Consider the following 14812-nt stretch of genomic DNA (forward strand, 5'->3'; position numbering starts at 1 on the left):
AATTCACCGGAATATAGGTTCCCATATAAGATCTAGATCCACTGAAATTCTTAGAGAAATTTTAGATCTAAGCCGTCAATTTTTTATCTAAGGGTTATTATTCTGCCACGTCTCCCACTACTAATAAAATAATAAATATATTGGATAAAAAATGGACAGCTTGAATCAAAAATTTTAAAAACAAATATTCTTAGAGAATTTCAGTAGATCATGATCGTCCCTCCCATATGGGGCATTTTTTTTTTTTTTTTTACAAATAAAAGATCAATCATTAAATTTACAAACCCACAACCTCACACAAATTCAATAATTGATTCTGCTATTCATTAAAAAATAATTATATCATTTGTCGTTCCTATATAATCATATAAGATGACGTGGTTCAATTTTATTGGGCCCCTTCAAAAGAACTATTTATTGGCTCAATTTTCCGGCACAAAAATATTAATTATATATTCTGATTGTTTTCGTTTTCATTTATTTTATTTTATTGGGATGAATAGTTGTCATTGTTTATGTCATCCCAGAAAGTGAAAGAAGCCAAAAAGAAAATGTTTTGCGTAATTTTTGCCGTCACTCTCCAAATTTCAACAAACGCAAACACTCACATGTAGAATTTGGGAAACTCGTTGAGCCGTGTGTATTTACTGTAGTATCTCGTATAAAACCTCTCTTTCCCGGTAACTTTCATTCACATTACACCACAATGCTTGTTTCAGACTCAAACGCTAGCAGAGCTCAAAACTCAAAAGTGGGTGTCTGATATTTAAGCATTTAAGGCCTTCTGAAGCCCCGTAGACACTCTGAAATGGAGCGTCTGCTAATGGGTTCCTGAATTTTTTTGTTATTCTAAATTGGGTGTTTGACAAATATTTCTTCTTGGGCTGCTTTGGAATTATGCTTTGTGTGGAGGAGTAGAAGAAAATGTTGAGCTTCAAGGAGTTTTGGACCAAGAAGACGTTGATAGGTCTTGGCTTGGGACAGTTCCTCTCACTTTTGATCACTTCTACTGGCTTCACATCTTCCGAACTCGCCAAAAGAGGTATGGTTGCCTTCATGTATGTTGCATCTTAACTGGAAATTATATATACATATTTTTTATTGCACTGGATGATTGTGCCATAATGATTGGCCCTGCAAAGGGTAATCTCATCAATAATTTATTTGAATTTAAGTCTATTTCTCGATTAATTTTGTAATCGTTTCCAAACATTTTGCATATGCATTTGTTCTTAGATGTTTCAATTATGGTAAATGTTACTGCTTCTTTGATATATCCGATGGGGAATGAAGATTTTTGTTGAACTTGTCGACTTTTTCCAGATTTTAATCAAGGGAAGCCAATATTCCTGTCTCTGTGTTTATGTATTGTGTTATATTCACATGTAACGATATTTTTCTCAGCCAAATTTATGGAGTTTTAAGAATTTGTTTATCATCAATCAGCTCTTGCTTGGTTGGTTTGAGTGTGGTAAGGTTGAGTTCAAGGTGTTCTGTTTAAGTTTCTTATGTACATGCCTTTTCTTTTCACCCCACCAATAAAAGAAAAGAACAGAAAAAAAGAAAGGAAGATTTTTTTTTTTTTTTTTTTTTTAAATTTAATTTAATTTTTTTTTTTTTTTATGGGTCATGTTTCTGATGTATAAGGTCGGATAAAATATTGTTTACTTTGATTTTGTTTATGGAATTTATTCGTAGTCATTCATAGTTTTGGCTGTTTGACACTTCATTTCTTCTTTTTTTTTTTTTTTGACACTTCATTTCTTCTTAATAATAATTTGTCATGTTCTGTAGGAATTAATGCTTCAACTTCACAGTCTTTTCTAAACTATGTGCTCCTGGCGATTGTCTATGGAAGCATTGTGCTTTACCGGAAGAAAGCACTCAAGGTTATCCTCTATGTTTTTATTTTTTATTTGCTTTCATTTTTATTGAGGATTTTCTGAAACACCTATATTCAAATGGTTTTTTTAATTATTATATATGAAGTTTACTCAGTAGACTGATGGGTAATAAGGAAGCACTATTCTCATAGGATGAGTGCAGCCATGAAGAGATGCCAAGATCGCTTAGTAAACAGAGCAAGATGTTAACCATTGGAAATGGTTACATCTTTAAGTCTTGAAGCTGCTCCTAAGGGATAGTATGTAACCTCGAATTTTTTGATGGTTTGGACGTGAACCAGAGATCAGTGGCTCCGACGGCTCAAAAGAACATTTACTCATCAGAGATTAAAGTTTTTTGCATGTGTAGCGAGCCAAGCTGTGGCCTTGGCCTTAGAGAGCATATTTTTGTTGATAAGCAGATAAAACCCCTCTTGGTGATGATTTCCTAGATGAATGTGAAAACTACGCATATCAAGCGTTTTCAAGCACTAAGGAAATACAGAGTCATGATTAGTTTTAATAATTTTTATGGTGGATGAGTAGAAGGAATCCTGCTTAACTGTCCTTGGAGGTGATGAGGGGATGAAATGGATTAAGAAGAGCAGTATCAGTACCCATGAGATGTGTAAGGTGAAGATGAGGAGAAAGGGCCCAATACTTCAATAGTTACTGCTTTCATGGTTGTCATTACTTTTTTTTCTTATGTCAAATATTTAAAGGCTAGCTACTTTATCTTCTTTTAAACTTCGTGCAGGCAAAATGGTATTACTACATACCTCTTGGATTGGTAGATGTGGAAGGCAATTTTCTTGGTGAGAATATCTATCTTGTTCTCTATGTCATGTGTGTTTAGTTTGACGCTCTGTATGCATGTTTCATTTGTTTATTACTGTTTATTTTTTATGTGTAGACTTAAAATTATGATATTTTTCCATCTGGAGGATTGTATCTGTAACACTGAGCAACTGTTTTTATCTGACTAACATCAATAAATATAATGGCATCAATTCTCTAAAGCTCGTTATGTTCTTTTTGGTTGATATTTTGAATAGCAAGAGGACTCATTCTTTCTTTAAATTCAAACTTACTGCACATTTCTCTAAGTTATAGAGTGGAATATGATTTAGAAACTTGTGTCAGAAAGTGCATAATAGTTTGACTAGAAGCACGCACTCAAAGAGATAGCTGCACACTGATTTCTGTATTAAGAATCTCCACCCTGGTGCAAACACTACAATGCAATCCAAGCATCTTGTGGACAAACACTTGCATGCACGCACACTTGCATGGACATCAGTCTTTGCCTGGGAGGCTTGGTTACCAAGTTCTTCATGTTTTTCTTTTTCGTGGCTTCCTGCCTTTATTACCATGCTTGTATACATCTATCATAAGTGTGTTTCTTTGTTTTTTTTTTAAGCATGCACTCAAAGAGATAGCTGCACACTGATTTCTGTATTAAGAATCTCCACCCTGGTGCAAACACTACAATGCAATCCAAGCATCTTGTGGACAAACACTTGCATGCACGCACACTTGCATGGACATCAGTCTTTGCCTGGGAGGCTTGGTTACCAAGTTCTTTATGTTTTTCTTTTTCTTGGCTTCCTGCCTTTATTACCATGCTTGTATACATCTATCATAAGTGTGTTTCTTTGTTTTTTAAGGCTAAGGTGAGTAATTATATAAACAAAAACCAACTGTACCAGAGTACTGGGGCACTCTATAAAAAATTATATAAATAATACAGGCTGAATTGAAACATACTCATGGCAAAAGTAGTTAGCCTAGAAATCATTCTAATGATTCTGTTGCAATCTTGATGATTCATCTGTATTTGCATTCCTTTTACACTTTATAAGTCAATCCAGAGTAAGATCTCTACCAAGAGACAATTTTCTCACAAATGGACTTATTTGTGTTATGTCTAGTGAACATGTTCATACTTTTTAGCTTGTACCTGTGGGGTGCAGTCCAAGATCCAATGACTCCGAAAGCAGAACCTTAATTTAAAATTTACATTTGGAAGTACTTACGATAATGTTTGATTGAGGTGAACAAGAATGCTGACAGCCGATGAGAATTCAAACTATAGGCAGACTTTTATATGAAGATGACAATCCAACTGGAATGGAGTGATGCTCAAAAAGTTTTTGGTGTGCACTAAAGGCGCACTGTCAGGAACAGTGGTGGAGCTAGGATTTAAATTTGGGAGGAAGAGGGGGGGGGGGGGGGGGGGGTGGTGAAACAGAATGTAAAAAAGAAAATTAAAATAAGATATATCAAGGCATCGACAAACCACAAAACTAGTTCAATTTGATTTTGAATCAATTTTGATAAGTAAATTAACTTAATTTTTAGTGGTTTTAATACATGCAATTTATCATATACATAGTTTTTAACACACATGTACATATAAGAATACAAATACAAATGAATAAGCAAAAATGTGTATGAGACTATGTTATATTTCGGGTTCAATTTTGATACACAAAGTGGAGATTGACTTAAGATTGGCTGCCATTAATATGGTAGAATAAAGAATGGATTTTCATGTAATGTAAAAAGTGATGCAAAGAAGAAAATCCTACTTTTTTTTTTGTTCAATCTCTGATGTTGGTTTTGGTGGTTACTAGTAGCAGTGAAAGGACTTTGGAGGAGATGAAGTCCCTTTTCTTTTTTTTCAAAAATTTGTATCTTTGGAGCTTCCTTTGTCAACTAGTTATAGTGATTTCCTTGTCCTTTTTGCTGATTCTAGCTAGGTGCTTCCTCTTGTACACTTCCTGTGTTTTAAAAGCGTATTTACGCTTTCAATGATAATTATCGATTACTTAAAAAGAAGAAGAAAGAATTGGTGAATAGAGACAAAGAGAGAACAATTACAGTAATGAAAGTCTTATGATAGGAGAATTAAATTACTAAAAAATTGCAAGGGAGAAAATGAAAATTCAAAACCTAGCTCTTTTTTGAGAGTATATACACTTGAATTTTGAATGAAAAATTATCTATTAGTGTTTTTATGGTTTGGGAGAATTTTGACATATACTATGGTATATTTAACGTAAAATCAAGTTTAGAAAAGATTTTTGAGAATGAAAACTCTAAGATGAGATATGGTGTACTCGGTTTTACTATTAAAAAACTGTTTATGCTCAATGTATGAGTATATCATGTATATGTTAATTTTCTTTTTCTTTTTTCTAAATATAGACCACATTATCTAATGTAACAGAACTTGCAAAATACTTGGGTCTTTAGACGGGATATAATTTCTTTTTCCACAGGTTCTTTTTAATTTGGTACTTTTTAATAGTTATCAATCCCTTTATCATTTTTTAAGTCCATTTAAGCTTTTTGTAGGGTCACTTTGAAGATGAAATTATGTTTCTTGAAATGATTTCATTTTTAAGTGCAACTGATCTACTCTCCATTTGATGTGCAGTGGTGAAGGCCTATCAATACACATCTTTGACAAGTATCATGCTTCTAGATTGTTGGTCAATCCCGTCTGTCATGTTTCTTACTTGGATTTTCTTGAAAACGAAATATAGATTCAGAAGGATAGTTGGTGTAGTTGTTTGTGTCGCTGGCCTTATCATTGTTGTTTTTTCAGATGTTCATGCTGGTGACCGAGCAGGTAACCAACTTCTGTATCATCTATTTTATCTTAGCTTTGGCCTCTATTTTTTTTTTTTTTTATCTGGTTATGTTTAAGTCATAATTATACATGTAGACTACCAGTTTAAGTTAATGTTAATATATTTTACATCTGTCTGATACTCTGATCAAGTAGTTGGTCTAATGTCATATGCACTGTTGTGGCTTGTAGGAGGGAGCAACCCCCGTAAAGGAGATGCACTCGTTGTTGCTGGTGCTACGCTATATGCTATCAGTAATGTCAGCGAGGTAAGCTAATGAGGACCTTTTTATGGATTCAGGTATTCTTAAACAGATGCGTTTTGTTATGAAGATAATGGCGTAGCTTGTTATTTCATTTCCATAATTATATGTGAAATCTGGTGGAAATTGATAAACGTGAGAAAGTCTTTCATTTGTCCAAAGTGGTAGACAGATGTAGACTTATCACCTTCTTTTATTGAATTCCTGTGGTTTCACTCTTCTTTGTCCGTCATTTCCTCCTCTCCCATCACCATATTTATACCCTCATCATCATTAATATTAGTACTGTATCAAAACTATTTATATTATTATTATTAGTATTACTATTATTACATCATCATTATTAGTTTTATTATGATTATGATTGTTATCATTTCTTTGGTCCTAGTGCTCTACTGACTGCTTTTTTTTTTTTTTTTTGGGGAAAAATTCATTTAACTCCCTTGAACTTTCATCGCTTTTGCAATTACCCTCCTAAAGTTCAAAAACTCTCAATTTAGGCCTCGTTTTGTTCGTATAATGGGATTTATTTAGGAAAATGAATAGTTATTATTGGGAGTAAAGGAAGGTGGAATGGAATAATTACTCATATTCCTTAGTTTGGTGGCAACACATATGTTCTAATTAGAATTGAACCATAATTACTAAAAAACCCACAATTTTTTTTTCAAAACTCAAAATTTAAAACTGAAGTAAATAAAACAAAACTGAAAATTGAATGTGAATACTGTCGGTGGCCGACCACCTACAGCAAAGTCAAGGGGTGGCCGCGACCACCCCCAGGAGGCTCTGAGGCTAGCCTTGGGCACCCCCAAATGCACCAGGGGTGGTGTGGCCAGCCTCGGCTTTTGCCATGGATTATCGAGCAAGATCCCACCTCCTAAGATTATCGATCTTAAGGACTTTTCCCAAAGTTGTTGCCCAAGTAAAGAAAGCAACGCAAGGTGGAGCCTACACCTTCCAAACGCTCTCCCATGGGAACAAACAAGACTCTTCATACTGTAAAAAGTTATAGTAACTCTTCACTTCAAAGTTGTGATTGCATGCTGGAGTCCACAACATGCAATCACAATCCTAGATTGCCCTAAAGAAACTCAGATTTCAATGGATATATGTGCTGGACAGGTCCAAGTATATGACACTAAGGGCTCTTTGTCACAAACTATAGAATAGAGTTATGGGAATAAGCCTTGAGAGCCGCTTCTCCGCGCCATACATCTTGTCAAAAGCAAATGCACGACCACCTCCCCAACTCTGTAAAAGACCAAGTTGGAGAAATTCCCTCAGCCATTGCTAATATTCCTCCAAAGGCCCACCTCGTATGGCTCTCGAGTTTGCTATGAACACCAGCTCCCTCTTTGGATCCCATACTTCTTGACAATCATCTGTCTCCGTAGGCCTCTTGTGTGAATCTCCAAAGCCATTTACCTAGTAAAGCTCTGTTAAACAACATGAGGTTTTACACACCCAACCTCCTCTTGGAGCTAGGGAGCAAATAATCGTCCAGTTCACTAGCTGAAACGTAGGCTCACCAATACCATCTTTAAAGAAAGTCCCTTTGAAGAGCCTCCAAAAATTGACTATTATTATTATTATTTATGGGTTTGACCTTAGCGGCCTGAACTGTTTTTTTTTTCTTCCCATTTGGAATTGCTTGAGCATGAGTGTGAAATACGAAAAGAGGAGTAAATTCCATTGTCTCATTAATGATCATCTTTTTGTGCACTATTCAAATCTCTCCCTCTCCCTCTCTCTTTCTATCTCTCACACACACACACACACAGCCAACCGGCCACCCATCCCCACACAACTTATCTTTGAATCCAGTGGGAGTTTGGTTTTTTTTTTTTTTTTTTTTTTTTTACTGAAGATTTTATTTTATGTTTAATATGAAAAAAAAAATCATTTTGTCATTCCTAGCCAGTTTGGCTCTGCCACCTGGTTGAGACTCAAGGAGTACTATATTATAGGTGGATTTATTTTTGTAGTGGTTAATTACGATTTTTCAGTCATTCCTTGATTTTATTTTCAATGCAGGAGTTTCTTGTGAAGAATGCTGATAGAGTTGAACTCATGGCAATGCTGGGTCTTTTTGGTGCCATCATCAGTGCTATCCAAATGTATCCTTGATTTTAGAGCGAATATTTGACTATTATATGAGGGTTATGAGTTCTTGCTGTATTGCTGTATCGGTGTGGCTGCACAGCTACCCATCTCCTTCACTGAGGGTGGCCACACGGCCACTCTCTTTTTCTTTCTCCTTATTTTTTTTTTAATTTTTAATAATATTTTATTTATTTATATATATATATATTTTTTAATTTTTATTTAATTTAATTTATTTTTAATTTTTAATTTTTTTAATTTATTTTTTTAAAGTAAGGAGTTAGCTCTTGTAATACCCCAAAATGATTAGTCAATTTGGAGTCCTTGAATCATTTATAAAGCTTAGTTTCACCTAATAAGTAAGCAATGTGAGACTTAGCATTCATGAGTACTAACTTATCAAAAAAGCATTCATGAGTATCTTTCTATAAACTACTCATTTTATGTACAACTCTTCCTAATATGGGACCAGGGTGTTACAACCCCACCCCCCCCCCCCCTTAAGCCTCTGGCGTCCCCATCAGACCCACGTCATGCAACATTACTAGGTGGCTCTGGTACCATTTGTAATGACCTAGGAAAAAACGTTAGTCATATCTGCGCTATCACCTCAAAAAGTCTAGTCAATTTAGAGCTTCCTTAAAATCTCTTATAAAGATTAGTTTTACTTTATAACTAAACATGTAGGACTTAACACTCATAACTATCTTTATAAATCACCAACTTTTTAAGTGAACTACTCATCTTCCCAATATGGGACCAGGGTGTTACAAACACCCCTTGCCCCTTAAACCCCTGACATTTATGCCAGAACCATGTCATGTAGTGCTCACATTATCACATGGTATTACAACTTGGATCTGATACCATTTGTAACAATCCATTGAAAAACGCTAGCCACATCTGTGCTATTACTCCAAAATGATTAGTCAATTTGGAGCTTTCCTAGAATCACTTATAAAGCCTAGTTTTACCTAGTAAGTAAGCAATGTGAGATTTAGCGTCCATGAGTATCTTTCTATAAACTACCAACTATTTATGGGCTATTCTTGTTTTTCCAATATGGGATTAGGGTGTTATAAACTCTCCTCCTTAAACCCTTGGCGTCCTCTTCAGGGCTACGTTATGCAATGCTAACAATATGACGTGGCATTACAACTTGGCTCTAATACCATTTGTAACACCCCAGGAAAAAGCGTTAGCCACATCTGTGCTATCATCCCAAAAGAACTAGTCAATTGGAGTTTCTCTTGAATCACTTATAAAGTTCAGTTTTATGTAGGAAGTAAGCAATATGAGACTTCGCACCCATGAGTGTCTTTCTGTGAACTACTCATTTTATGTACAATTACTCTTTTCAATATGGGATCGGGATATTACAGCTCTACATTTGTTTGGGTTTTCTTAAAATAAGCAGGATAGAAAACATTTTCTCTAATGTGAACTCCGCCAAAATATACTTCTAAAAGCACTTCTCACCTTCATGTCGCATCAAAACACCTTTTCAAACCAAGAACACAAAACCAAATACATTATCAAACATAACCATATGCTTTAGAAAAGCTTATTTCATCAGGTCAACTGAATGTTATTGCATATTAATTCCAATGCACTTGAGTTTTAGATGTAATGCAAACAAGCTATACAATCTGAAGGTGTATTTATATATATACGATTCTGTTCTACAAGGTGTGGCCCTTAATGATTTATATAGAAGCATTCTTGAGCGCAATGAGCTTAAATCCATTCACTGGTCAGCTGGAGCAGTAAGTCTCTCTCTCTCTTGCATTACATTTTAGTTAGTGAAGTAAATCCATCCTCTTAGAGAGGCATCTAATTGTCTCATATTTACTACTTTGATAAAAGTTTATTAAGCACATTACTTCAGTGGCAAGGTAGCTTTTGGAGACAAAAAGTCACAAGTTGGAATATGATAGGAAATTTTTTTCAATATTATATCTTTAAGCCGATATAAAGTTCTATGTGGCATATAAATATTGCTTCCCTCCTTTTGGTTGCCGAGGAAACTTTGGGAAAGAAGAAAAAAAAATTAATACTGCATCTCACAATTAATGCTGCACTTGGTTTTTGAAAATAAAAAAATAGACTTCGACTCAGCCTCTGATAGCTGTGATTGGTTCAGTTAAGATTGTTTCCTGTAGCATTGGCACCACATAAAAAGATCTAAGACTTGCAGTTTAATTTTGTATTCATTCAAGAGGAGGATACTTAGATTAAAAATAGATAAAAATAGTTGGGTTTTCCCAGCACCTTATGGTTATTTGATAAGGCAATAATTTTTCCTATACTTTGTTTTCAAATATAGATGCTCAATCATTATTTTTTACTATAATTTTATTTGACATGATTCTGTTCATTTTGTGGTGTCAGGCACTTCCTTTTGTTGGATATTCAGTGGCTATGTTTCTCTTTTACTCATTAGTCCCAATTTTGCTTAAGGTATGGGTTGGAAATATCCAAGACTTGTATGTTTGATTCTTTACTTGTTTCCCCTAAATGGGTAAGCATATAGCCTAACAATGTGATGAAGAGTCTAAAAGTGAAGCCTGAGGGACGAAGATTGATGAGAGCAATATAATTTCTATTACTGCCCTTATGTTGGCCTTTGTTCTCAGTTTGAGCTGTTTATCAGTGAAGGCTTTGGTCATAGTTTTGCTTTTTCTAATTTTTTTCTTGATGAATCTTGAACGCATAGAGGACACTAAAATTTTCTCTTTTTGGACAAAGAAACTTTAAAAGTTTCTATTATTTCCTTATATAAATATGTGTGGTGATATTAATATATGAACGGCTCCTGGCCTTGTCTTTAGGGGGGAATGGGGTGTGGATGGGTTTGGGGATTGGGAATATCTTAGATTCAAATTGGTTACCAAAAAGTTAAAAAAAAAAAAAAGAGGAATCTTTGGTTGAAATATTGCATAGCAAAATGCTATGTTAAATATCTTGGGATCTATTATATACCTCAGAACTTTGTCTACTGAAGGGTTTTTGTTTTTTTCTCCCTGGCAGATTAATGGATCCACAATGCTTAACTTGTCTTTGTTGACCTCAGACATGTGGTCTGTCTTGATTCGCATCTTTGCTTACAATGAGAAGGTTTGTAAGCTTAATGATATCGCCAATCTTATAGTAAAAGTTCCAATCACATTTAACTGCCATCTAAAGCCAATAATCCTTTTCAGGTTGACTGGATGTACTTTGTGGCCTTTGCTGCTGTTACTGTTGGGATTGTTATTTATTCAGGGTATGTAATTTTGCGTTCTTTTTGGAATATTTTCCCATTATTGTAGGTAGGTAGGGCTTAAAAGGAAAATCCTGAACACGAATACTTGAATTTGAGTGAACTTTTGTTGACTAATATTGGTGGGTCTTAATCCATACAAAATTTGGATTGAATATAGGCCTGCTAGGCTTGTAAGCATGCTTGAGATCAGGTAACTGTATATGATGTTAACTGGCACGGTGCTAGTTGAGCTTTCTGAGAGGCTTAAGATATAATAACATCTATCCTGTTATGCTTTGACAACCTGATAGCTCACCTGTGCTGTTCTCATCTCAGCTTTACTTTTGTTGGTCTTTTAGTTACAAGTCCACTCTAACTTCAACCTATTTTGTTGTGTTGGATTTGCTGATGCAATAACAGAATCCCCCATTCACATTTTCTGAGGATACTAATTAAAAAGAAATAATCCTTGTCTACATTGCCTACATCCTTATTAAGCATGTGCAATATAGCCTATAATGCACATTATAATCTTGAATGGAGCCATCACCATAATGGATAGAAGCTGGAATTAAAATGACTAATGGTCCCTCATTTTATTTTGGGACGAATAATGTAAACTTGGTTTCCTTGAACATGTAGCACAGATGCTTAGAGGTCTTGATCAGCCTTTTGCTGGCTTTAGATCTTTCTTGCACACCCAATTACCAAAACTATGTTTTGATTATAGGGATCAGTTGAAATTTCAGGGGTGTTTCATAAATTTTGTGAACGGTATGATAGAACATAAATGACCACCTATTTTTCAGAAGATCTTTGATTAATTTCTCTTTGCAAATCTTGAAAATGGCCAATTTCTTGCTCATGGTTACCCCAAAAGAAGGAATAAGCAGTTATTGCCTGTTTGTGTTATGTGGTCTCAATCTGATTCTTGTGTGATAGTTTTCTTTTTCTTTCTGCTGGCAGACTAATGTAGGCCTATATGCCCAATGTTCTGATCTTTAATGCAGGGGTCACAAAGAGCAGGATCAACGACATGCTGATGTTGCCGATGAAGATGCTGAACGAGGCAAACGTTTTGACGAGGAAGCCAGTTCAGGAAGTCGCAACCGAGGAATTGTAGCCGGAAGCTCAAAAACAGGGGAAAGCAGCAGCAAGCATGATATTGCTGCCACTAGTGGTGCATACAGGGAAGATGTTGAGAACACAAACATGGGAAAAGATGTACAAGGGAAGAAATCATGATTAAGAATCAGGGATAGTTCTCATCTCTTTCTTATTTGTGGCGGGAGCAGGAGCGGATTAAGCAGTGCTGCTTCAATCAAGGTAGAGTTTATAGATTCTATATTGGCCTTTGGTGGGATTGTCATTTGAATAATTTGAATAATAACCAATTAGGGCATTGGAAAAAAAAAATGTAAATCAGGTGGTGCTGGTTCTCAATTTTGTTTTCTTTGTTCTTTCCCTTTCCCATCCCCCCTCCAGTTTACATTATAAATGCGTATAGTATTTAGATCATCATCATTATTTGCTTTGGACCTGTGATGGGGTATGTTCTACAACGATTTATGATAAAGATGGGGATGAGTGCTCCATGCATGCCATCTTTCTCATTTATCCGATCACTAAATGAGAAAACAGGTGAAATTTTGAAGGGGAGTGGTTGAAAGAGGAGGAGAATGTCTTTTTCTTTCTTTCTTTATTATCAGTAATGTTATTTATTAAACAATTATATGACTGTCATACAATTGAAATAATGTGGTAGTGAAAATCAGTCATTAATTATTATTTTTTAGAGTAATGCTAGATACTACAATGTTGACGTGGCACTCCAAATTAATTATTGAATCCTTTCTTTTTTTAAAAAAAAATTTATTTTATTTTATTTAACAATGATTAATCCAAAGATTAGTTGGCAGTGTCACGTCACTCTAGTATCTAGCATTTCTATTCTTTTATAAGTGCCGATCAAATCTTGATTTTTACAGTAATATCATCTAATTGTATATCACTTATAATAATTTACTAAATAACATTATTCTTATAAAACTAATGTGTACGACAACGTTTCTTAAAAGAAGTTGGAGGTCTCTAAGGGGTAGCTCAATTGGTTGTGGACCACGCCTAATGAAACGTAGGTTACTAGTTTGAATTTTTCATCTCCCTTCCCTTGTGTGGAAGGGTTGGAGCTTCTTCATACTACGGTCCTGGATCGTTATGTGCCCTTCCCAAAAAAATAAAAAATTAAAAAATTAAAAAAAAAAAGGAAAGAGAAGAAAGAATCACATTATTATGACATAATGACCAGGTTGTCTTCTTCGTATGCTTCTCAATCCTGTTTCTTCTTTATCTTCTTCCTCGTATTATTCTTCTAAATCAAATATTTAAGGATGAATTTTCATTTGCAACTCAAATGAAATAGATTCGGGAAAAGTTTGAGTTTGAAATTTTTTAGCTTTTTTTAAAAAAACTTTTTTATTAAATTCAAAGCCTTGCTATTGTTTGACTCTTTTTTTTTTAGAGAAAGGAAAAAAAGTTGAGAAACCTTGTTGCTATATATGCCCAAAGCCTTTTGAGTTGCATCAACGGTGTATATAATATGTTCCTAAGGGGTAGCTCAATTGGCTGGGGATCACGCCTTATGAAGCGAAAGTTACTAGTTCGAATCCCCCTTTCCCCTCTTGTATGGACATGTAAATAAAAAAAAAAAAGGGGGTGTATAATATGAAAACAAGTTTTCCAACCCTATAAATGTTGAAAGGTTATTTAACTTGTTTAACAAAGCAACTTGCACAAAAAGCAAATCAATAGTTTTCAAATTGCAAGGAAGATACTAGCCCCCCAGAAAACTAGCCAATATTTTTCAAAGCCTTGCTCTCACCAACAAAACAAAAACTTTTTGTAATGTTCAATAACTTTTAAATTACAACAGAATTTGACCCTTAACATGTTGAAGCATTTTTAAGTGTTCAAAGAAGACATATTAGCATTGAGAAAACCAACTAATTATGGTTTCGCGTATTCAATTACTGTTAAGAAATTCATAATCAAATGGGAAAATAAATAAATAAAGACAAAGCATAATAGAGAGAGAGAGAGAGAGAGAGAGAGAGACAAGATGATTCGGTTTGTGACCAACGTCTACTAGTTAAAGCCTTCATAGCTACATTTTGTTCTTATTCACTTGATACTTTTACAATACAAAATATTCTTATTTGTAGGAGTACTGGGATAGATAAGTATGGTGTACCATCAAACCTGATTACAATCAATTCAATAAAAGATAAGTATCCTACCATATCAATTGTATAAATCAATTGTTCCTTTCCCGATCAAAACAAACAGACAAGTCTTATCAAAACTTGTAGAAGCGATGCGATATACAATCGGAAAACCTTCATATATGCCCGCCCATTAAATGGGCCAAAATCCCTCTAGCCCTCAAAATTCTGAAAGAAAATATATCCTAATTATCCCTCCAAAATCCTATAAATATAGGTAGTACTTTTGTTCTTGGTTGGCATAAGTAAGAGCACATGGCAAAGACTCCAAAATCTGTTCTTCCTATTTTCATCATCTTCATCATCATTACAAGTGCGGGTGAGTAATTTTATAATTTCAAATATATTTTCTTTATTTTTTGTAAGAAGCAACGTATGTTGCATTATCTAAAACTTTT

At 34.6% G+C, this 14812-nt stretch overlaps 1 protein-coding gene across 1 annotated transcript; it reads left to right on the forward strand.

Annotated features, from left to right (window-relative positions):
- Positions 1–549: 549 nt before the first annotated feature.
- LOC132168678 (solute carrier family 35 protein (DUF914)) lies at positions 550–12654 on the forward strand. The gene is made up of 11 exons (XM_059579693.2): positions 550–1042; positions 1795–1889; positions 2641–2698; positions 5326–5520; positions 5713–5789; positions 7821–7903; positions 9604–9655; positions 10281–10349; positions 10920–11006; positions 11093–11154; positions 12144–12654. The coding sequence occupies exons 1-11, from the start codon at positions 925–927 to the stop codon at positions 12376–12378; spliced, it is 1131 nt and encodes a 376-aa protein (XP_059435676.1). The 5' UTR covers positions 550–924; the 3' UTR covers positions 12379–12654.
- Positions 12655–14812: the final 2158 nt, after the last annotated feature.

Source organism: Corylus avellana, chromosome 2, assembly GCF_965113065.1.
Source record: "Corylus avellana chromosome 2, dhCorAvel1.hap1.2, whole genome shotgun sequence".
NCBI classification, from domain to species: Eukaryota; Viridiplantae; Streptophyta; class Magnoliopsida; order Fagales; family Betulaceae; genus Corylus; species Corylus avellana.

Coding starts and splice junctions, on each gene's coding strand:
- LOC132168678 (XM_059579693.2), top strand. CDS start 925: ATGTTGAGCTTCAAGGAGTTTTGGACCAAGAAGACGTTGATAGGTCTT. Junction 5,521..5,712: donor TCATGCTGGTGACCGAGCAG/GTAACCAACTTC, acceptor TGTGGCTTGTAG/GAGGGAGCAACCCCCGTAAA. Junction 5,790..7,820: donor CTATCAGTAATGTCAGCGAG/GTAAGCTAATGA, acceptor TTTTCAATGCAG/GAGTTTCTTGTGAAGAATGC.